General features: G+C 51.9%; 1 protein-coding gene across 2 annotated transcripts in view; it reads right to left on the bottom strand.

Moving 5' to 3' along the window:
• ANOS1 (anosmin 1) overlaps nucleotides 1–25,274 on the bottom strand; it is a 95,816-nt gene that overhangs the window by 49,777 nt on the left and 20,765 nt on the right. For both annotated transcript variants that reach the window (XM_081126142.1, XM_081126143.1), the window contains exon 2: nucleotides 24,072–24,119. In XM_081126142.1, the coding sequence (XP_080982268.1) occupies nucleotides 24,072–24,119 (48 nt within the window). The remainder of the gene's footprint in view (nucleotides 1–24,071; nucleotides 24,120–25,274) is intronic.

The following is a 25,274-nucleotide window of genomic DNA, read 5'->3' as shown; positions in this document are numbered from 1 at the left end:
CCACGTATGTCTGTTCTGTCACCTCCCAATTTCTGCCCAGCGGCAGATCCCGTGGGCTCCGGCTTTGAGACGCTTCCCAACGTCCCTCCCTAACTCCCTGCAGGCGGCCGCTCCCACCCGCAACCAACAGCGGAAGACTTCAGGCGCTCAACGGGGCGCGGAGCCCGCGTCTGCAAAACCGTACCACGCGGGTGGAGATGCTAGGCTTCTGTTTGTTCTCCAGCTAAATTATACTAAGTATGAAGCACAGGGCCAGGTGCCGGAGCTCCAGTGTTGACCAAAATAGCCGTGGCTGCTGCCCTCGGGCCATGATCCCGCTAAATCCCTGGCCTCCGCCGTGAAGGGAATGACATTCAGGGCCCTGGGCCTCGGGGTCACCCTCAGGGCCCGCTCTGCCCCAAGGCACCTGTCCCCGCCCTGCAGCCCGGCCCACGCCCGCCATCCTTGAAGCTGACCCTGTGACTCTCCCCGTGGGTCTGCAGCAGGAGGTCAGAGTGTATTGGAAAAGTGTTCGCAGACCCTATTTATGTCCAGAGAGCATAACGTTAAACACACAGCCCTCCCCCCAGCCGACAAAGCTGAGCTCTGCTTCCAGAAAACATAACACGGCAAGTGAAAAACCAACCGCGCTCTCGCCGAAGGTCTATGCCCACCCCGTTCACACACACGTTTATCTCAGTACCAAAAAATATTTCTGGCCGTGGCCAGTGTGGCTCAATGGTTAGAGGGCCGGCCTGTGCGACGAAGGGTTGTGGGTTCAATTCCTGGTCAAAGGTGAGTACCTGGGGTTGTAGGTTTGACCGCCAGCTCTGGTCAGGGAGCGAGCTGAAGGCAACCAATGGATGTGTCTCTCTCACGTCCATGTGTCTCTCTCTCTGTCCCCTCCTCCCTCCCTTCCACTCTCTGAAAAGTCTACAGAAAAAATATCCTCAGGTGAGAATTAACAACATACATATTTCTGATCTTTTGCTAAAATCTCAGCATGAGGCAGACCAAAAAAAAAAAAAAAAAAAAAGTGCTTTTCAGCAACCAAACAAGATTTTCTGTCCTTTGATTCCTGCTTTTACGGGCACTTGATGCACCCGGTGGAGGAGTGGCAGAGTTTAAGAATTAAGCATGACAGGCCTTCAGCACCTGTCCGAGAGCAAGGTGCCCCCAGGCCCACTCTGTGGCCTCCGTCCCGTGACTGCAGCTCCCTGGACAGCTGCTGAGGGCACTGACTCATCTGTTTACTCGTCCAGAACAGCCCAGGAGCTCCTTGGAGCCGGGGGCTGTGCGTGTCACTCACACTCCGGCAGGCTAAGGCCACCGGGGGCGGGACCAGCAGGACACCTGTTTTTGCACCGCCCATAATCTAACCACAAGTTTAAATTTTAAAACGGTTGAAAAACATTCAGAAGAAACAACAGATTGTCCTAGCATGTGATGATTATACGAAACTCAAATGTCAATGTCCACAGACAAGGTTTCGTTGGCACACACACCATCCACTTACATGTTGTCTGTGGCTGCTTTCGGGCTACGGAAGACAGAGTTGAATTAAAACAGGGAGCCCCAGCCAGGCTGGCTCAGCGGCTGAGTGCTGACCTCTGAACCAGAAGGTTCGATTCCCGGTCAGGGCACACGCCCGGGTTGTGGGCTTGATCCCCACTACGGGGTGTGCAGGAGGCAGCCGATCAGTGACTCTCATCACTGATGTTTCTATCTCTCTCTCCCTTCCTCTCTCTGAAATCAATAAAAACACATTTTTTTAAAAGTTTAGGAAAAAAAAAACCACCACCAGGGACAGGCTGTCCCACAAAGCCCCAAGTCCTTGCAGTTGGGCCCTTTGGAGAAAGTATGTGCGGACCCTGCTCTAGTCCGTCAGCCCCTCCCCAGGATACAGCAGGGCCTGGAACAGACGGGCGCCCACCAAGTGTCTATAAAAGGAACTGCGATGGTCAGCAGAACCCGGATCTTTGAAAGTCTGAGACCTCTCGACGGTTTCCTTTTATCTCACAAGGCTCTTTCAACACCATCAGCAAAAGAGGGCTCCGGGGGGGACACAGCAAGTTTATCTCTTGCAGGAAGTGTGCGGCTCGGATGGAGCCCAGAAGGGAGTGTTATCGGGGGGCGCCTTCTGTCGGATACGCCAGCCATCGGGGGAGCGGGCGGACTGTGAAAGGGGCCCTTTCATTCCCAGCGCCCTGGAATCAGTGCCCAGCACGCTTATCAGACGCCGGCGTGCTCTCGCCAGCAGCAGCGATTGGCAACCACGCGCAGGGATCAGAACGAAGGGAACAGGAAGCCGAGGCCGCCTCCGGGGGTTCCGCCCGAGACCCCAGGCCCAGCCCTGGTCGCACGCTTCCTGCACCTTCATGAGGCACCTGGGTGCATCCCCGAAAACGCCTCCACCTGGAGGAAACCCTCCTCATGTTACAGCCAGGTCGGTCCTGCCACCTCCACACCGGGGACCCAGCAGGAGGGGGAAGGTCTCGGGCTGGGGAGTAAGACTGTCTTGTCTCAAAATGTCACATGAACTTGGCAAGGTGGGGAGCTTATCTCTACCTCAGTTTCCTCATCAACGCAAGGGACAAGCTCCCACGCAGCTGGGGGAGCAGCTACGGCCAACGCCTCGTTGCTTCGTACTGGTCCTGCTGTAATCGCCAAGGGCAGGGTTCGCCGCTTTGCGGTAAAAAAACAAATAATCCAGCATCCCCATCTTGACGGAAAGCATGGTGGGAAACGAGAAACACACTTGCTGAGCTCACACATATTTGTACCCGAGCTACTGGTTTTGGATGATGGATTCTCTGCTGCGACTGGCAGTTTGTATGTATACGCATTCAAATACTTACATCTTTATCTCAAAACACAGAAACAGTACTTTGAAAAGATGTACGTGCCCCTGTGTTCTCTGCAGCATCGTTTACAACAGCCCAGATATGGAGGCAACCTCGGCGTCCACCAATGGGCGGGCGGATACAGAAGGGCTGGCCCCTGCCCACAGTGGAGTATTACTCGGCCATAAAAAAGAATGAGATCTCACAATTTTGCGCCAGCGTGGATGGGCTTAGAGTGTATTATGCTCAGTGAAAGAAGTCAGACAGAAAAAGACAAGTACTATATAATCTCACTTATATGTGGAATCTGAAAACACAAACACACACACACAAAACAGAAACAGACCCATAGATATAGATAACAAGTGGACAGTTGCCAAACGGGGGAGGGTAATGGGAATTTCTTTTTTTTAAAAAAATGCAAATTAAGAAAGAAAAAAGCAGTTAAATGTCAGTCTTTGTATGTGTTTGTGGCTATAAACAGGCGAGTGCAGCCGTGGGATTCCCGTTTCACGCAGCGACCACCACCCTCTGAGAACAGTGACTACAGAGAGATGTCACACGGGAGACAAGTAAGTAGGGTTCCGGTTTGGGGACTAGGACACGGATAGTATTAGGAGGTGTTTCTTGGACTCCCGTTGGCATTTTGGGGGCAATTTCCCTGGAAACATTCTGTGTGCCTGTAGCATGCTTGTGATTTTTTAAAGCGTAGTTACCAGTAATCTCCCAACAATAGCTCCCGATGAAGGTCTGTGTTTACAGGTTTCGCTACTGCCCGGCGCTGGTTTCCTTTGATGAGGGAAATGGGACCACACTGGTAACACAAACGGAAGTACGTAATAAAGTTCTTTAAGAAAAAACGCAGGTAAGAAAGAGCAGAAGGGAAGGAGAGCCGGGTGGGCCCGAACCGGAGCTGTGCTGAGAGGTGAGCGACTCACAGTCCCTCCGTGGGAAAGGGTCTCACACCTGAGTCTCCGAGTCCTAGGAAAATATATGGGAGGGAAATGCGCCAACTGTGCGTATTTGAGCACCAAGGGGAACGACGGGCCGCATTTTTCTTTCCATTCCCACTCTACACATACTTTTGGGCGGGCGTGTATTGCCTTTATCTGGGGCAGGGCGTTTTATACTGTGCACTCATTGAGGCAACTGTAGGGTGTAAAATACCAAGTTATTTCCTCCCTAGACTGCTCAGTAGGGATGTGTAGACTTCAGGGGTGAAATGTGGGGGATCCAATACACGTGAACATTTAAAATAAAATTCCCCTCCCATGTAAGCTACTAGGATTGGAAAATGAAGAGCTGACCTAATCTGACCTTCAAAATAGTAAAGCAAGTATCCTCTGTGCTCGTTCGGGCAGAGAGATCGAGTTGCTTTTTGGTCTTTTTTAATCCATTTTATCTTTTTAAATTTTTTTATTTATTATTGATTTCCAGAGAGAAGGGAGAGGGAGAGAGGAAACATCAATGTGAGCAGACCGTGGATCAGCTGCCTCCGGCACGCCCCCTACTGGGGATGAGCCAGCAATCGGGCAAGTGCCCTGACCGGGAATCGAACCAGCGACCTTCTGGTTCATAGATCAACACCCAGCCAACCGAGCCACACCGCCCAAGTCAAAGTGAGCAACCTGTGATGACGGTCTTTAAAACTGAAAACAGTCTCATTTCTTTACTCCAACTCACACACACACCACCAAAAAAAAAAAAAGCATAGACAAAGACCCCAGATTTCAAGCTCGCTGTATCATCTCACACATACGACGACTATGAAGAGTCTTCTTCATATTTAACAAATTTTAAAAATTGAAATGTGGGTATGAGGCAGCAAAGGAAATAGAAAACGGCTGAAAATGTGTATTTTTTGCCATTTGCAATTCAGTGATTCCCGAAACAGTCTTACATGTTATTTTACCTATATCATGGATGTTATAGCCAGCAATTAAGTAATGGCGCTAGTGGGAGCTGAGGGGACATTTGCACACACACAGAGACTAAAAAAATGTGCAAAACGGTGAAGTTTTAACGTTTTAACCTCTACGTGTTAACGCACCCCTATGGTTGGCTACCGTAGGATTTAGGAATTTAAGGCTGAGTGAGACGCCCTCATGAAACGGCGTCTGCGCCTTGGTGGGAACCTGAAGAGGAGACACTCGACATTCTCCAAGGTCGAGAGGCTGGGGGGACGAGCAGGTCTTGAGCTGGATGGGACAGTGGCGTCCATCCAAACCGCAGAGACTTACACTGCCTGCGCTAAGTGACCCTCAGGTCTGTATTTCCTCCCGGTCTGCAGACTTCGTGATAACTGGAAATTCAGTTCTCACCAGCCCAGTTCACCTCGCGTGCCCTGGGGTGAGGTCCAGGGATGCCAGACAGCTGACGGCATCGCCCACGCCAGCGATCCGCCCTCACTCCACACCCCAAACTAACACGCGGGCAGCACAGCAGCCTGCGGGGAGAAGGCACCCTGCGCCGGGCCGGGGCCGTGAAAGGAGCACAGGCCCAGCCGTCAGCGCGGCCTGGGGGTGAGGCGTGTGGAACGGAAAGCTCTGTCTGTCTGTTTTCACCCCGCCCCAGCCCACTGGGTGCTCAGAGCTGGGAAAAGTTCCCCTGAAAACCCTACCCCACACCAGGGGCCCCGGTCAAGACGGACCCTGTCCTCAGTGACCGTTCGTAGGTTTATATCATGATGCTGCACATGCTGTGTGCCTAGGCGACCATTCACAAAAATACCCAATGACGGGCGTTTATTTTCTTAAATTGCAATAAAAATCACCTCCGCAAAGGAAGCAGACATCAACTGCTTCACACACTCACACACACTCACACACACATTCACACACACACACACTCACACACATACACACAGTCTCACACACACGCACTCACACACACACATGGTCTGTCACAAACACTCACACAGTCACACACATGCTCTCTCACACACACACACACACGCTCTGTCACACACACCCTCACACAGTCCTCTTCACTCCACTGACGGCAGCGGGAACTGAGACTTGCGCCCACCCGGCCACGCGGCCGAGCTGACAAGCCCCCTTTTGTGCCAGGAGCGTGTCCGCTTTCGGCGCTCGCCGCATGGAACCTGCCTGCGGGCTGCACAGGGCGGCCGCCCGGCTGCCGGGCCGTCTGCACATGGAAATCCCTAATCCCTCGCCCGGCCGAGCGGGCCATTCAGGCTGGGCCTGGGGCCTGGGGCCTGGGGCCTGGGGCCTGGGGCCTGGAGCGGCGGGAAGCAGCCCGCCAGAGCGCTCCCGTGCAGGGCGGCGGTCAGCGTGTCACCTCTGACCTGTGACCTCCCGGCGTGGGGGAGGCATTCACCGCGCACCAGCGGCAGCGGTCTGAGGGCCGGAGCAGGGGCACAGGGCTTGCCTCCTGCCCCCGGATGGAGAAGGACGGAGAACTGAGAATGCCAGCCTGCCCCTCAGCCAGCAACAACGGCCCCTCCCATCAGTTACTCCCTCGCCTGGGGTCTCCCCCGAGCCCCGGGGGCATCCTGACTGTGACAGGAACACTAGTCAGGTAGAGGCGGCCGGTCTCAGCAGGAGAGCAGAACCGAGAGGTTTCTCCTCTCGGGGAGGGAAGCCAGGCGTTAAAGGGCATTTTCCTCACTGCTCTGGGGCAAATAAAAGCTATTAAGAGAATGGACGAAACAAAACTTGGTCTGGGTAGCACACAGTCAAATAAATGTTCCGACCCGTGCGCTGTCCGACTTCCCACACATCAGGGCACAAACACAGCAGTCGCAGAAGGCAGCTAGTTTCCACGCCGGGGCGTCGAACTGCCGACCTCTCAGTGCACAGGGGATGCCCAACCAACGGGGCCACCCTGGCCGTGGCCAACCCATAGATTAAAACGGTCACCGTGCCTCCTTTCAGCGTGAATCTGGCTAACAGCCCCCAGTGCGTCCTGCAGGGCTCACTCCCACGGGCCTGCTGTGTGTCTGAACTGGGCGTGGGACGCCACTCCGGCTATCTCCCTGCCCACGGTGTCATCAGCAATGACGTTTGTGTGGGTCTCTCACAGACAGACATCTCACGGGACATGTGGGGGTATGAAAACATTCGGAGCAGCGGAACCTGGCCGTTGGACCCGAGCGTGCTCCGCGTCTGGGTTGGACCACGAGCTTCAGGGGAAAGGAGAGTCCCTGTTGGACGGAGCTGGGAGTTTCGTCCGGATGCTGTGGAAACTGCCCCTGGTTCGTACAGGGAGCCAGGGCAGCCTGTGGCCTCTCAGCCCTGTAGATCCCCGATGACACGCGCCACCAAGTCAGCTCAAAGGACCCGGCAGCACAGGTCCCCACACCTGTCTCCACAGGCCCTCGTGTGCTGGGCAGTGAATTCCGCGCTGCCCTGAACTGTCCATTAGCGCGTATCTTAAATGACCGTGTTAGGGAGTTTCCCCAAACCGCTACAGAGACGATGCTTAATTTCCTTCCCCGACTGAGCGCCGCGAGCGGGGAACCGAGACCATCCAAGGGCCAGATGTGCAGGCGACGGGAGGAGGGGACAGCGGGGTGGGAGGTGAGGAGCTGTAATGAGGGGGACACTGACAGGCAGGCCTAGCAGAAGCAGGAGCCCTTTCCCACCCACGCGAAGCCCCCCGCTCCAGGCGCCTTGTGGTCTCTGCCCCGAGGGTCAGCAGCATCCTGCTCTCGGCCTGCTGTGTCCCAAATGCACAAAACCAACCTGACCAGCGTCCAAGAAGGACCCCGGGCCAAACGGCTCATCGCTTCACTTCAAACAAAAACAGGATCTAGCTTTTTTGTTTTTTTAACGTGGGAGGATCCTACAAGGCCCCTTCAGGTTTATGGGTTAGAAAAGCAAGTCCTAGATGACGCACAGATCCGTTTGCAGGAGAGCAGAAAGTGCCTCCTCAGAGTCTCGACTGAGTTATGCCTCCAAAAAATTACTCTTGTTGATTTTTTTTTTTAGAAATAAGAAACAACGGCCGCTTGTGGGTCTGGTGGTTCGGTTAGCATTGCTATGATCCTGTAGCAATAAACTCAGCAAGTCTCACAGGTGGGATAGGAAACAAAAACATCAACAAATGAACAAATAAAACACACTCACGGACACAGACAAGACTATGGTGGTGACCACAGGGAAGGCGGGAGGTAGGAGACGGGAAGGGGGGTACATGGTGATGGAAGGAGACCTGACTTGGGGTGGTGCACACACAATACATATTATAGAGTTGTGCACCTGGAACCTATGTAATGTTTTTAACCAATGTCACCCCAATAAATTTAATTTTAAAAAAGAATATTAGGTCCAGCCGGCGTGGCTCAGCGGTCGAGCATCGACCTAGGATCCAGGAGATCGAGGTTCGATTCCCGGTCAAGGCACACGCCCCGGTTGCGGGCTCGATCCCCAGCTGGGGGCGTGCAGGAGGGAGTGGATCAATGACGACTCTCATCATCGATGTTTCTCTCTCTCTCTCCTCTCCCTTCCTCTCTCTGAAATCAATAAAATATATTGAAAAACAAAAAAACATAATATTAGTCTCTACTCTCGCTTTTCTTTGTTTTGGGTCTACTGTGCCTTCTTGTTCACTAGCCGGTCCTGTGCGCCAGCACATTGCGGGGTGGAGGAAGGGGCTGTCCCGAGGCTGCCGCCCAATCACAGCCTGCGGCCCCGAGAGCACCCTGAGCACCTGGAACGGGCGAGCGCAGCTCCCCAACCTCAGCGCCCCGACACCCGAGGTAAACACTCCTCGGTAGCCGTCCCGTGCATCCTGAGAAACGTAGCAGCGTCCCAGGATTTTTCATTCTGTTCCATTTAAGCTAATTTAAATCTAAATAGCAAATGTGGCGAGCGGCTACTATGTTGCAGAATGTTGCCTTGGGACCTCTGCGGTTATCATGGAAAAGTCACACTGAGAGTTAATCAATACGCCGGGAAGTTCAAGCTTCCGGAAAGGGAAGGATGGTTGGACAATGTAAACTTCTGCTTTGCTTACATGTAATTATTTACCTGCTGTGTGCAACTCAGAGGGGTGAGTGTAATGCTTGCCCGGCAATGGGTAAAAGGCACGCAGTTAATAATATAAGGAGACCGACAGCAAGCCACCACGGCTTTTCTACCCAGACCGCCACCCAGGGCGGCAGTAATGAGACAGACAGACGTCTCTCAGCAGCAAGATCCACAAGCAAAGAGCAATTAACAGCCGTGACCAGCCCGAGCTGCGCCTGCTGCTCCCGCCTCGGCCCAGTGCACTGTACACTCGGGCAGAGCAGGTCCGACTGTCCCCAGGCCACAAGGGGACCTGACCCCCGAGCTCCCCACCAACCTGGGCGGTCACCGCGCCCTCCCATCGTGGGGCTGGGAGCCAACACCGGCCGTTAAAGTGAGTCATGTGGTTCATCAGACACAGTGAAAAGTTGAGCAACTCTCCCTTCTGTTTGAGGAGGGAAAACTGAACAACTTGCTATCAAAACGGGGTTCCTGTGTTAGGCTGGAGAATCCTCCGAATGACTGAGAATCCCCCAGAATGAGTCCAGCTTCAGAGCGAATATTGCATTAAAAATGGTGTTTCTGTCCTGGTCGGTGTTGCTCAGCAGTTAGAGCGTTGGCCTGAGCACCGACGGGTCACGGGTTCGATTCCTGGTCAAGGTCACGTGCCTGGGTTGCAGGGTCGACCCCGGGCCCTGGTCAGGGCAAGTGTGGGAGACAACCAATCGATGTGTCTCTGTCACATCGATGTTTCCTTCTCGCTCTCTCCTCTCCCTTCCACTGTCTGAGAAGCAATGGAAACAATATCCTCGAGTGAGAGCAAGGAAGAAAAACCCTCCAGCTGTCCTCATGCTTAGTGATGGGCCTCGAAGCTTCCATGGACCAGCAGCAGCAGGATTCTCTGGAAGCCTCTTAGAAATGAGAACCTGGGGCCCCAGCCCAGACCTTCTCAGAGGCGAGACCCGGGAATCGGGTTTCGATGGTGCCCAGCAAGACCCTCCTGGGCTGCTAATGTCTGAGGAGAATTACTCCAGGAAGCGGGGAGCCACAGAAGAGTAAGCACAGGGAGAAACACAGTGGCCATGGGACACGTAGATTTCAAGGACAGGATATGCGTGATGGCCGAAAATATGCCAAAATCGTCCCAGACATGACACTGAACTTGGCAGAAGGGTGGACCTAAAACGGGCGGGGAAGGTATACGGCCCATGAAATCATTGGGTCTGGCCCTGCCAAGGCAACCACACGCGGGACTCAAAATTCAATAAATCTAGGAGCTTTTTTCATAGCTAATTTTTACGCCAATCATTTTGTATGGCCCACAAATGATGTTATAAATATCCAAATGGCCCTTGGCAGAAAGAAGGTTCCCCAGCCCTGATAAAGGAACAGGGGAGAAAGCCAGGAGGAAGGATTCTGAGGTTCTTAGCTGGGAGATGGAGGGAATGGTTGTGTTTTTAATTCATGCTGAGCATCCAGGGAGAGGCCTGGGCTTGGGGCGGGGAACCAAGCCACGTGGTCCAGGTGAGGGCGCTCGGAAGGCACGCCCTCGGCACAGGACCCCAAGGGCAAGTTCTCTCCCCCACACTCAGGCTCCCACCTCTCCCACCAACGGCGAGGGCATGTGTTTAAGTGAGGACACATTAAGGAGGCTCACAGGGCCCTGTGTCGGAAATGACCAGTGGGGAGCTGACTGGGGACTCGAGATGAGCTGTGAGTGCCGTCTGCGCCTGGACAGACGGGAGCATCGGGAAGACAAATGGGAGGAGAGGCTCCGAAAATGGGGGCCCAGTCGGCCTTCCAAACACAGAGGGCAAATGCCACTCTCGTCTGTTAGATTCCGACGACTCAGAAAGAGAGGCTTTAAGTGTCTTAAGGCTGGATTTATGCTGCTACAAATGCATTCTTGACATGACCATGCGCGTCCACGGAGAGGGCAGCAAACTCCCACCGCCGTCCTGACGGCTCAGCACACAGTGTCCTGGCTCTCGGCCGTGGACATGTGACTGTCCCCACGGCAATCCTTGTTTCTTGCCAAATACTGCACCCGGACTGGGCAGAGAAGGGTTTAGAAGGTAGAGGAGCCCCCGTGTGACGTAAGATTCCGTCGGCGTTTGCGCCTCTTTACAATGGTCTCCGTGACCAGCTGGAAATCAAAAGTTCTGGCCTTTTATGGTCTTTTTGTCTCAATTTCTCCCTCTCTCTCTCCCCCCGCCCCACACACACTGAAATAAGGAGACAGACTTGGGGTGCGCAGGACAGAGTGGAAGCAGGGAGGCAGGCGCGCAGCACGCCCGAGTCCAGCGGATGAGTGAATTTGCTGCAAATCTGCTCCGGGTCTTCGAGCTCCTGTCAGTATTTTTAGACGGAGCCACAATCTTCTTGGGGACCCGGAAACACCGTCCGGGGCAGCTTCGCGCACCACTGTGGCGATGGCTGGGATTTACAGTTGATTAGGCCGCAGACTTCGCCTGATTTCTCAAAAGACTGTCTCGGGAAGATTATTTGTGTGCCCGGAGCGCCCCGGGGAACAGGCGGGCTGCCGGGCGCCCTGAGAATTCCCCGGCGCTGCACAGTGTGCTCGCTGAGGCAGAAAACGCGAGTGAAAGACGCATTTAGTGCTCCCCGGAACGCAGGCTCCGTGAGCATCTTTCCGTGGAGGGATTCCAGGGGTGGGGGTGAACCTCAGTGCAGGCTTTATGTGCTCACACAAAACGGGACAATGTGCCTCTAGCGGAGGGCAAAGCCGGCACCCGCAGGCCCGGGCCCTCCCCAGGGAGACACTGCGCCGCGCACCCTCCCGAAGCAGGAGCCTCCGCAGCGCCCCAGCCCCGGCCTTTGTGCTCTTTCTCTTGGGAAACAGCTTATTCAGCTGCAGCCACCCAAGTTCAGGCTTTTGCCTGTGAGAACTGAGCCCCCCGCTGCCCAAAGGCCCAGCTTCCTCAGCAAATGTGAGGGGACAGCCACACAGAGGATGAGCCAGCCTGAGAGCGCCCCCTTTTCCTCCCAACTGCGCTCCATCCAGGCTCGACAGGCCGCACCTGTGGGCAGCCCAACTCCTAACCAGTATTTGCTTGCACCATGCAGGCTGGTCCTGGCCCATGGCCTCCACGGCCCCTGTAAACAGGGCTCCCTGTGTGAGACCAGACCCAGAATCTGTCCCTTGTCATTACTTGCAATGCATGTTGCTTAATGAGGCCACAGCAAAGCTCTCCTGCAAATGTGGAGACACACATCCATGGGAACAGAGCTCCTGGTGTTCCGAAAATCACACTGTGACTCCCACTCTGTCGCTTGAGTGGGCAGTTAGAGGAGGTAAAAGCCGTTCACAGGTCTCTTTCTCTATGCTGAAATTTTCAACTCAGACGCCCATAAGCTAAGGCAAGTGGAAAGGTCCTTCATAGAAATCCACATCCACATTTACTGCTAAGAATGAGACAGAGAGATGGGGGGGGGGAGACAGAAAAACAGACAGAGACAGAGAGACAGAGAGGCAGAGACAGAGAGGGAGAGACAAAAAGGGAGAGACAGAGAGATAGAGAGATGGGGAGATGGAGAGAGAGACAGAGAGTTCAAGAGACAGACACAGACAGAGACAGAGGTCTTTAGAAAGTTTACCCTTTGAGCCCTTTCTCCCCTGCACAAATGGAAAATGAACTCGCCCCCATTGGCAGTTCCACTCTGAAAAGAGCCGGTTGAGAGACGGCCTTTCTTCATTGTCTGCTGCTGGAGGCCATTCTCTGACCTGTGCTATTTACGACTTGAGATCTGTGAAGCCCGGGCCAGACCCCTTTGGCTCCACCCGGTGCACACGGACAAAAGCCATTCACCTTTGTTCACTCACCTCATTTCCCACCAGGACGAGTCTGCACCACGTTCCCCGTCTCATCGTTTTAAATGGCACTTTCTGGCTTCTCTGCCCATCACGGCCACTGCCTAAGTGAGGAGTGGTCCCCAAGGCTCTTTCCCAGTGATGTGAGGATGCTGAGGGACCGTGCTATGAATATAGATGTCTCGTCACTAAGCGCGAAATGTGCATAAATAAAATGGTTCAAGAAGCTCCACAGCTGCCCGGGCAGCTTCCTGGTCGTCTGTTATCTCACGGATTCACCTGGGGCCCTTCGCCCTCTTATGGGCGTCAGGGTCATTCACAAAGACCCACACGGTGCAGGTGGAAAGGAAATGGGAACGTGGGTGAGAAAATGAGAGAAAGGGAAATCAAAATACAAGCTGGGACAGTAGGCCGATGAGCGGGCTCAGGGTGAAGTTTCCCTGTTAAACACGCCGTGTGTGTGAATCCTCCCCAAGAATACTCTTTCCATTGAGTTAGTGAGAGAGTAGAAAGGAGGGAAGGAAGGGGAGAGAGAGAAACATCGAAGTGAGAGAGAAACATTGACGGGCTGCCGCCCACACGTGCCCGGACCTGGTGGGGGAATCGAACCTGCAACCCAGGTGCGCGCCCTTGACTGGGAACCGAACCCAAGACCCTTTGGTGGCGGGCCGGCGCTCTAACCACTGGGCCACAGCGGCCAGGGAAAAAATAGGTTTACTCCTTTCTGCCAGCCCATCCTAAGGGGGCAGCCACAGAACCCATAGGCTACACATGTCACCAGCTTCTAGGGGATCACAATTAGTATTTACACTGCGGCCAGAACGAATGTCATTCCCCCTTTTCCTCCGAAATATGGCCTGGAACGAGAGAGCGATGTCCCCAGCACATGCCTCAGAGGGCCTCGTGACTCGACTTTCTGAGAATATTTCACACATCACAGCAACATGTGACGCAGTAAAAGCCACTCATAATGGGGAACAACAAGCTGGCAGCGCGGGTCACAGCTGTCCCCACCGCCTCCCGCAACCACATCACAATCACAACTAAAACACAGAACCACCATCACTCTGAGCCTCCGGAGATCCGGCTGCACAGAAGCCCCACAACCAGGGAGCTGAAGCAGCACCGAGACGGTAGGAGGGGGAGACATGGGAGGGTAGGGGCTGAATCGGAGACATGGCCGCGGGCCCACACCCGGTGCCTCGGGGAAACCCGGGAGGGAATCTTGGCGGCGGGGGTTTCCCGGAGGAGGGAGGGGTCCCAGCCCCACAGCAGGCCCCAGCCCAGGGCTCCAGGCCGGGAAGAGACGTCCCCACAACTCCGGGCTATGAAACCAGCGGGGACTGTCGCTGAGGGTCGCAGAGGCTGTGGGAGCCCCAGCAGCTCCTCTCAAGGGCCCGGCGCGGACTCACTCGGACGCTCCCTCTGAGCCCAGCACCGGGCAGCAGCCTGAAAAGACCTGGGACACTCGGGGAGGGACTGACCTGCCTGAGATCCCGGCGACAGGCGGAGGGCGGCTTCCTCCCGGGCAGAAGGGCTGGCGGAGGCCATGGCTCCTGTGGCGAGTCCTCCCCGCACAGCCCGCAGGCAGGCGCCATGTTTGAATCGCCAGCACCTGACTCACCTTTGGCCCCGCCCCGTGATTCCCGGAGGCCCCGCCCCTCCCCACATGCAGCTCATCCGGGCCATTTCCAGGGGCTTTTCTGTGCACGTGGCCTCTCGAGCCTCATGCTTAGGACTTTCCTAAAATCTCTCAAACAAGCAGCAGCTGCCCCATGCGGCTTGCTAAGTGGCCCAGGCCCTGGCACTAGTGGCAGCTGCATTGGCTCATAGCTGGGCCTCTCCTGGGCACCTCCAAGCCCAGCACAAGCAGCAGCCAACTAACGTTTGCTGGGTGGCTCATGCTGGGTGGCCCTGGGCAAGGCACTGGCACAGGCTGACTTTGCACCTCCCGGGAGGCCCCAGAGACAGTGCACCTGGTGGTCAGACTGAACCATGCTGGATTACAACCCTACCACACCCACGAGTGACACACTCAAGGGGCGCACTTGGTGAACACCAAAGCCCCACTGAAGTAAATCCTGCTCCATAGGGGTGTCTCCAGCACAGCAGCTCTCTGGCTGTAGCTGCAGCTGGTCCTCACAGCTGATTGGCCGGGGGGGGGGGGTCAATTCCTCCCAGTGACGCCAACAGCAACCAAGGCTCAACTACAGCAGAAAAGTGCACACAGCCCACACAGGGGAGCACCTAGAAGGCCCAGCTCAGGTGACTGGGGAGGCTTAGCCACTGGACCCTACAGGACACCTACTACACAAAGCCACTCTACAAATTCCAACAGACAAAGCAGCTCTGCCTAATACATAGAAACAAACACCTGAAAGCAGCCAAAATGTGGAGGCAAAGAAACATGTCACAAAGGAAAGAACAGAAGAAATCTCTAGAAGAGGAACTAAATGAAATAGATCCAAGCAAGCTAACAAATAGAGAGTTCAGAATTTTGGTTATAAGGATGTTTAAGGAAACAACTGAGAAAATCGATAACAAAGTACCAATTTGAAATGAAGGCTACAGGAACTGAAATGAAGAATAATTCACAGGGAATCAACAGTAGAGTAGAGGACGCTGAGAATCAAATCAGCAATTTGGAATATGAGAAAACAAAAAACACCCAACCAGAAGAGCAAAAAGAAAAAGAATCCAGAAATATGAAAATAGTATAAGGAGCCTCTGGGACAACTTCAAGAGGCCCAACATTCGTGTTATTGGGGTGCCAGAAGGGGACCAAGGAATTGAAAACCTATTTGAAAAAATAATTACAGAAAACTTCCCCTACCTAGGGAAAGAAAGAGACTTACAAGTCCAGGAAGCACAGAGGGGCCCAAACAAGAGGAACCCAAAGAGGCCCACAGCAGGACACATCGTAATTAAAATGCCAAAGGTTAAAGACAAAGAGAGAATCTTAAAAGCAGCAAGAGAAAAGCAGTTAGTTACCTACAAGGGAGCACCCACACGACTATCAGCTGATTTCTCAACAGAAACTTTGCAGGCCAGAAGGGAGTGGCGAGAAATATTCAGTGATGAAAAACATGGAACTACAACCACAATTGCTCTACCCAGCAAAGCTATCATTTAGAATTGAAGGTCAGATCAAGAGCTTCTCAGACAAGGAAAAGCTAAAGGAGTTCATCACCACCAGACCAGCACTACAGGAAATGTTGAAGGGTCTTCTTTAAGAAGAAGCTAATGAACAAAAGAATCTGACGAACTAAATAGATCCAGAGACATTGACGCAGGCAACAGACAATCATATTTCAGAGGAAAGAGGGAAGGGGGTGGAGGGTGGGAAGAGATTAACCAAAGAAGTTATATGTATAACCCATGGACACAATTAATAACGGAGTGAAGGCCTGGGAAGGGGGTGGGAAGTGGAGGGGATCAATTGGGGGGGGGGAATGGTATACCTGTAATACTCTCAACAATAAAGATAAATTAAAAAAAAAAAAAAAGCCACTCATAATGGGCAATGTTCAGCTACTGATGCAACGTAACTGAGTCTTGTGATCGAGGTGCAGATTTTAGGGGTCTGGGAACTATGTATCCACCAGGCATGTATGGATACTGTTTCTCTCTGGGCCCTCCCGTTCCACAGGGATACAATGAGTCTGACGTTCAACTCCCAGGCAAGTACCAGCAGCGCATTTTAGAGGTCTGGGAACTATGTATCCACCAGTCGTGCATGGATACTGTTTCTCTCCGGGGCCTTTGGTTCCACAGGGATACAATGAGTCTGGTGTTCAACTCCCAGGCAAGTATGGGCCATGAATTCTTGGAAACATCACTGTCATCTCATAGCCAACAGAACTGGTGTTGGCTCTGACGTCCGCTGGCAAATCATAACAAGGATGTTTGTCTGAAGAAAGGGGACCACGACCTCGGCCTAGGTATGCATCAAAGGCTAAGGGAGTACCTGACGCAGGTCCCCCTTTAAAAAGTCACTTTCTCTCCCATCACAGAAGAAAACAGCAAGTGTAACCTCAGTGGTGTAGCCCATCAACACCATCAACACAGCTACAATACTTTTAGGGTAAAAAAAAAAAAAAAAAAAAAAAAAGAGTTTGAACAAATGCCCAGCTTAGACATTAAACACACACATTCGCACTTCAAATCACCCAAAGAAAATGATGCTTTGAGCAGTGGGTTACATGGTAGTTCTCTGACCCAAACTGTTTGCAAGATTACCAAGGTAGCTGAATGCAATTATTTATAGGGTGAGAGCAGTTCTTCCGAATCAAATAGGAAAAAGGTAGGAATCTTCAGAAAGGAAACTTAGCGATATCTATGTTCCTTTATGGGGAGAGTTACATAGCAAGAGTGTATCCTGTTTGCCCAGTGAAATTAGACCTGGAATTAAAACCTAGTTTTTTTTCCTGTCATGATCACTCTCTTAAAAACACAGAGAAACAATGTTTCCAAGGCCAACTATGCAGAGGCACAAGTTTCTCAGAGGAATTCCTGTGGGATTAGGTTCAACAAGCAGGCTCGGCCCTCATGTCAAGATTCCCTGCAGAATGGAGTGGAAATGGTAAAAACAGTGAAGCGAATGGGGACCCTTAAGTTCCAGTGAGAGCCTTAGCCCCAGGAAAGAATATTTGGACAGGGCCCTTCCTTGGGGAAGAGAGGGCAACACAGCAAAACCACAGGATCAATGCCCCAAAGTTCTGCACCCCCAGCTGTGGACACCCCAGCAGTCTCCTCTGCAGCATAACCGCTCCCAGTGGGCGCTCGTCCGTGGCCCCACTTTCCTGTGCACACACAACTACTTTGCAACACCTGTCAGACATAATCAGCAAGTCACGCATCTGACAGAGATGTATTTCACACTGCAAAGTGGGCTCCGTTTCCAGAGCCAGGTCTCAGGAGCCCTTGCTCAACTGTGAACCAAGAACAGGTTTCCTCGGCCTGTTCTTTCATCGGGTGCAAAGATACATGAATAGTGAGAGATGGGAGAGAGCGAGGTAGAGACCTTTAGGGAGGGAGGTGGGTGCTTCTTCCTCCCACAGGTGTCTGCTCTGAAATTTACAGCAAGTGGAAGTCTTCACGCCTCTAAACATGAATGTGGAGCCCTGGCCAGTGTGGCGTCGGCCCGTGGACCAAAGGGTCTGGGGTTTGATTCCAGGTCAAGACCACGTACCTGGGTTGCAGGTTCATTCCCCGGCCCCCACTGCGGTGGTGCAAGAGGCAACCAATCAGTGTCTCTCTCTCACATCAATGTTTCTCTCCCCCTCCTTCCCTCCCTTCCACTCTCCCTAAAAATGAATGGAAAAATTATCCTCAGGTGAGGGTTAACAACAACAAAATTACTGTGTGAAATTAGAAATGTGTGGGGCGATTCCGGTGTCACAGGTTGGGTTTAAGCCTGAATAACAATCTCCTTTTCCTTCCATACTGACTGGGCGAGGAGCCTGCAGGCAGCTGTGCACATTCATCAGCAGCTGAGCAGGATTCTGGGCTAGAACACCCCAGAACGTTCCGGCTACCACAGGGAACGATCGCCCAGAAGCACTAATATGTCTGACAGAAGTTCACAGCGTGAGGGCAGAGCGCCCAGCCTTCAGCAGTTCCCGCCTTCCTGGCGGCTCCGGTTAGAGCAGGGGCTGCATCCCGAGGCCCTGGCAGATGGAGGGCAAAGCCCTAGCTGATTAAATCATTAACTCGCCCGTCCGCCTGCATCGCCGCCAGAAGGGGCCCTGCTGGCGGCCTCGGCTCTCATTCCGACCACTTCACAGCCAGGCCTGGGGACGAGGCGCTCCCCTAGCTGTCTCAGCTCCACGTGCTTTACGCTGTGTCTATTTCAAACTCCCTCACTTCTCTCTCCCCTTCTCCATTCCTGCCTTCATACCAGAGAGGCTGTCCGCTTGAGAGACGGGGGAGGGGAGCCTCACAAGGTGGCCGCACAGCTAAGCCCTAACTCCAGCTTGCTGGTCACTGATTTTCAATTGCACATTCACGGTCAAATTCAAGAGCTCTGGTCTCCCTTCAGAAACGCTTCATCTCAGCCCTGGCAGGTGGGGCGCAGTTGGCTGGGGTCGTCCCCCGTGCACTGAAAGGTCGCTGGTTTGATTCCTGGTCAGGACACAGGCTCATCCCAGGCACGGGGTCTCTCTCTCTCTCCCTCCCCCTCTCCCTTCTCCCTTCCTCTCTCTAAAAATAAATTAAAGCCAGGCCAGCACTGCTCAGTGGTTGAGCGTCAGCCTATGAACCAGAAGGTCATGGTTCGATTCCCGGTCAGGGCACAGGCCCGGGGTGCAGGCTCGATCCCCAGCAGGGGCGTGCAGGAGGCAGCCGGTCAATGACTCTCTCTCATCATTGATGTTTCTCTCTCTCTCCCCACTCTCCCTTCCTCTCTCTGAAATCAATAAAAACATATTTAAATATACATTTTTTTAAAAAATAAAAGTCAATTAAAAATCTTTAACAGAGATAGAGAGGGGCTTCGTCTCTCGGCAAGCACAAAGGGCCCACGGGAAGGTGATGATCTGCGGGGTACTTGAAACCGTGCCGTTTGTGGGCGTGATGTTATAGTCAAGCAGACAAAGCTGCGTTTATGAAGCGCGCTGATATGCTTTCATACGTGCAGATTCCTTTCAAGAGAACACCAGCCAAACTCCAGGCACCTAACAACGTCCTCTCACGTGCATCCGTACGCATCTAATTCCGACGCTGGTTACAGGTGGCGAAAGACTCTCTCTCTGCTCTTCCCAGACCGTCTCACCCTCTTTAATGTCTCCTGAGAAACAGTCATGATGTTTGCTGTGGAAATCATCGCTTCAGTATCCACAATAAAGGGCATCAATATGGCATCTGACGAGTTTTCTACAAGAGACTCTCTTCCGCTCGCGCAACCCCCAGGGCTGCAGACGGTCGCCGTCAGTGGTGGCCCTGCCTGTGCCGTTTTTGGTGATTTCTGAAAGATGTTGACATTATGGGCAAGAGGTGCTGCATAATCACTAAGTTTGTCCTTGAAGTGACTATAGAAACTTGGGGAAAATCGCATGGCTATCGGTAAGTATGACAATAGGCTTTAAATGCCTTAAAATCTATAAAACACCTGTCATTTCTAGCTGCTTGGGTTTTTTTCCTTAGAATTGCGAAGAAATAAAGGGTGTCCAACAACACGCATTTCGGTGGGTGCCTGGGTTTTCATGTGCCTCAAGACATGTTTTCCTTGGGCTCTGTCTTTGGATTTGTAATTGTTACCCCATAAATCAGAAAACGTTTAACAAAACAAAAACCTCTAAGAGCCACGCTCGGTTGTCTCTCCGAGGTCTGACCCTTCTCCATAAATCTCCCAGACGTCCAGTGACGCCGTCCAGATGTTCACACAAGCAACGCCCAACCCCCTCGCCTCTGAGTCTGGCCCTGAACAAACCTGGGAGATGACTAACTCTGTGGTTATAGCCTCATAGAACCCAACTCCCGCTGAGATGAAAGTCCACCCCGAGTGACTGCTTTTTGCCATGTATCCTCCAAACCAAATGGGAAGGAAGTCAGTGAGCGAGTTCCAGCCCCCAAAGAAAGATGGGCGTGCACGCTCCCGACAGGTGGGCGGGCTGTCACCGAGCCTGCCACCATCAGATGCAAGGTGCGAAGGTGACCGCATGCCAAAGGATAAATCTTTTATAAAGTAAATGTGAGCCTCTCCTCAAATATAAAGGGGAGGGTATCAAATATCTGATTTAACTCATGAAATGCTGAACAAACCAGTAATGTGCCCTGCCTGGGTCAAAGGAGAAATCCAAGACACATAAACACAGCCACGTGCAATGACGTTCCCCGGGATGGATGACCCATGGCTGTGAGACGGTCGATTTGTGGAGCAGAACCTATCGCCCTGCCCTGGACCCAATTCACGTGCATTTCCACGTGATACTGTTCTAATTGGCTAGTTATTACTAACAGGAAAGGAGCCAAGGGAAGGCCAGACCTTATAGGCATGTCATATGGGCAGCCACGGGTCTATTCTCCACAGATTGCGGGAGGAAGGGACTGGACGGGGGGAGATAGACGCATGCCCAGGAAAGTTGTGGGGGGGGACGGACTAGGGAAGGCGCTTGCCTGTCGGTCACACCTGCGAACAGGTCATGGGCCAAAATGGGCGTGGCCACTACAAGGGAGCAAACTTCGAGGTACTTAACTCCCGGAACAAAGGAGCTCGCTCCTTCGGTGTCTCTTGGTTGACTCCAGGCTGGCGGGGCTCTCACGCTCCGGCTCCCTGCATTCACCCAGGTGGCCCACGGCCGTGGGGACTCCACACACAATAGACTGGTGGACTGGAACTAGCCTGATGCCGATCTGGACCCGACTGCAACGTGGAACGGAGACCCTGGGCACGGGCTTTGCTTCTAGCTCTGCTGAACCCCCAGCTGCACGTCTTCCAGGCTGGGATTAAGGGAAACGGGACTTTGGAATCCCAGGGATGTAATTCCACGGAAATAAAAATCACTTGGCCTCCTGTGCGAGTCTCAGAAAATTATTTTTCTCAACATTTCGTAAGGACACCACCCCAGCACCCAGTGGGAAAGATGATAGCCCAGTTTCCCCTATAACAGACAAGAGCCACCTAGTTACTGTCTGCTTCCTGCCACTTACAGAGCAAAAAAGCAGCTCAAAGACAACAAGCAGCGAAGATAACCCAGAGCGTGTGACAGAACCTCCAGTGATCTCATTTTGCCCATTTTCAAGCCTTCCACAACTTTTCCTGGCTCTGAAAGTGACATTTTAACATTGGATTTTCAAATGTTGTGGTATATTTGGCCTCGTCTCACTATTGTTTACCATTCCTTCATTCAGCACATCCTCACAAGAGGACCAGAACAGATGACCAAAATTACTGACGTCATTTTTAGTCTGAGTCCATCCACACACGCCTCTGTAGTGACAGAAGAATGCAGCTGTTTGGCTTCAGTGCGGGGTTTGCAAGTGTGAACACAGGCACAGGAGAGAGATAGCCGAGCCGCGGCAAACGGCCAAGGCCAGCCCGAGGCCTGATTTTGTACAGCCGGTGAGCTCGGAATCGGTCCTACGTTTTTAAATGGGTGGGAAACATTTCATGACAGGTGAAAACTATATGAAACTCAAATGTCAGCGTCCAGTAGTTTCCCTGCCACAAACAAGTGCCCCTCAGGTAAAGAACCTCTTGTCTAGCCCGGCCAGTGTGGCTCAGCGGTTGAGTGTTGAGCTATGAACCAGGAGGTCGGGGTTCAACTCCTGGTCAGGGCACATGCCCAGGTTGTGGGTTCGATCCCCAGGAGGGGGCGTACAGGAGGCAGTCAATCCATGACTCTCTATTATCACTGATGTTTCTCTTTCTCTCGCCCTTCCTCTCTTGGAAATCAATCAAAACATATTTTTTTTAAATAAAAAAAGAACCTCTTGCCGAAAACTTCGCTGGACAGTAAGTCACTACCATGTGTTACGTGGGAGTTGAATCATGCTAAAGGCCCTTGAGTTCGTTGTGCTTTCATTATGTAGAAATAACCAGAAAAAAAAAAGCTTAGATTTCCCCAGGGAATAGCAGACGATCACGCTGAGTTACACAGACACTAAATCGATTATATAAAACTATGCGCCAAAGGTAATGCAGTAATGACGTGCTTTGGGGAGGAAGGAAATGTAACGTCTGGGTTGCATTCGTTCATCCATCACAAACGTTTATACTGAGCAACTACTCTGTGCCCAACACCATTCCAGGTTCTGAGGACACCTCAGGGAACAGGGAGAACAGAGCCGAGGCCCCAGGGACCTTGCTTTTGGGGAAGGAGGCAGACTCAGCAGGTAAAGGAGTCACTATACAATGTCCCATCACAGGCTGAGATGGGCCAGGGAGCAGGGAAATGGGTAGGAAGGTGATCTGCAGAGGCAAGTCAGGGCGGGCACAGAAAGGTGTATTACTCAGCAGCATGACTCAGGTGACTCAGGGGTCGTTCCATCAGCCACGTGGGTGGGAGCAGAAGCTGGGAGACCCAACAGCAAACTCCTGGACTGATCCAGGTAAGAGATGATGGCAGACTGGCAGTTAGATGGGAAAGAGAGATACTCTGGGGGGATTCTGAAGGCGACAGCTCCACAGGTAGCAAGCAGAAATGATTAGAAAGCATGTGATTTCTGTAAAATAGTATAGGAACCTTATTTTTTAACATGTATTCAGAAAGTCATATCAACATTATTTCTAGGGGTTTTGTGGGGTTTATTCATGTTCTTTTTTTTTTTTTCTTTCTTATTTCTTACTCTTCTGTCCCAATATTGGTTCAAAACGGTTTTTCAAGTTGTTGATTTCCGTGCAACACCATGTAGGGAACAGCGTTCAACCTTTAGGAGCCTCTACCAATTAGCCAAGAGATCCCACAGCATTATCAACGTCTGTGCCTGAACTTTCCCAGCGGTAAATGTTACCATCACCACTGCTCACCCCCTCGGCCTACAGATTAAGACGAAAAGCACACTGGGCTTCATGAACCTCGAAAGAGATACAAATTGTACTCACCTGCAAAGATATCCAGCGACAGTAACATCCAAAGGAGATACATTTTGATTAACATGTGAGATTCCTTCCCAAGCATTCAGACTAAGAACAACCCTTAAATTATGTCAGCCTTGTAGCATGTTCCCAAGTTTCTGTTGCAGTGAGCTGGGGTTATTGATTCATTGTTGCTCACAGGCCAAAGGAACTGACTTATTTTCTTGTGAAATTCGGTCTCAAGTGTCAGCCTTGATGATTCAATTACAAATAGAGTTTAACAAGCTGCAGCCCGAGAGCTTCGATGTTTCTTAATTGGGGTATTTTAAAAGTAGCTCATCAGGAGCTAAAGGTGTAATGGGAGAGACAGAGACCCAGGCAGGTATTAACAATAAATAAATAAAATTAGTACACGTGAACCTCTTCCATTAAAACTTCAAGTGTGTAAAAAAGAATTAATTTACTGATTGGATAAGAAGAAGGGGGTGATTAAATGAGAAATGATACTGATACTACAAATTATTATTTATGTAATACCCAACTAAGACAAAACTGGACAAAAACACTACTTATGAAATTTAGTCAGCTTTATGGCAAAAATTATATATATATATATAGTGTCCCAAAAAATGTACACACACACTTTGAATAATTATAAAGTCAGTGTTTATTAAAATGCATTTAATTTTCAGAACTGAGCCATCAGCTGTTACAGTGTGTGTACATTTTGGGGACACGCTGTGTAGCATGCCAACGTCAATTTTCTGCTTTGATGTTGTTCTACAAAAGCACGAAGTGTAACGTTGGTGGGAGCTGGGCTGAGCGCGCCTGGGATTTCTCTGTGCGACCTCTGCAACTTCCTGTGACCCTATAATTATTCCACAATTAAAAGTCTTTAAGAAGCACTGACACAGTTACAGGGCACGTACCTTAGAGCATTGCTTGTGATTCTGACACCAGACCAGGGAACCGTTGTTCTGCAAAGAGAAAAAGAAATGTTGACGAGTTAAATGATGTTCTAGTGGAAACTGCAAACACGTCCATGTGTGCGAATAGACTCTTTAAAACCTGCATTAACAAAAGGCTGGTGCACCCATCCTGAGAGGTTCCTCTCTTCCTAAAACAGAAACTGTGTTGTCAATGTCAGTCCAATGTGCCCTGGACTCTGTGACGTAAGCAGAGATGTTGGAAACGGTGGCAATTCCGAGCACTGCGGGGAGCGTGAGCCACCTCCCGCGGGGCGCTGAGCGGTGCACGCAGAACAAACGCACGAACCGCATTAGAACAAAGGCTCCTCATCCCCGGCAGAATTTCCGCCTATACTTCTTGCGCCCCATGATTAAGATTTCGGCCACAGTTTCCCTTTGGTTGTGACACTTTACATCAGGTTATGCGAGGCTGGGGTAGTTGGTAGAGACGGAGCTGTCACCCAGTAATTAAGATGCCGTGACCTCCAGGTCTCTGAAGTTCAAGGTTGGCAATGAGACCCAGGAGCCTGTTTCCTGTTTGAACCTCTCAACTTTTCATTTTTAAGAACATCAGTATTGATGTTTGTTTGCAATTACAATTCTGCATATTCCCTGAGGTCTGGAGACCATCCGCAGGGGACAGTCTTGGGGGAACAGGTGAGAGTTGGGGGACAGCCCTGCATATTCTCAGTGGCCTGGAGATAATCTTGGGGGACAGGTGAGAGTTGGGGGGCAGCCCTGCATATCGTCAGTTCAGGAGGGAGGGATCACACTGATGGGCTGGCCCAGAGGATGGGAGAGGAGATTAGGTAAACAGATGGAATGCAGATTACAGGGGATTTAGACTTATCACTGGAAATAATTTTTTTTAGTGGATGTCACAGGGTTTAAAAAAAAAAAAAAAAAAGGATTACAGCTGTGAGAAGTTGGGTGCAGGGCACACCCTGATTGACTCCTTTTGTCCCGTCTGAGTGCAGGTAAATGGCCAAAACCCCACAACAGAAACGGGAAAGAAGCCAGCAGTGAGGACTGCCTTCAGGGTCCTGGAAATGCAAACCTGATCTCGGACCACCGGTCCCAGGGGGAAAGAAGCGCGGGCTCCCTCTCCCTGGCTCGAGGCCTCCCACCACGAGCAGGGAACCCGCAGCCACAGGGGCTGACGCT

The sequence above is a fragment of the Miniopterus schreibersii genome (genome assembly GCF_964146895.1).
Source record: "Miniopterus schreibersii genome assembly, chromosome: X".
Classification (NCBI taxonomy): Eukaryota; Metazoa; Chordata; class Mammalia; order Chiroptera; family Miniopteridae; genus Miniopterus; species Miniopterus schreibersii.
Note: the sequence above shows the minus strand (reverse complement) of the source record. Positions and strands in the feature narration are given on the sequence as shown.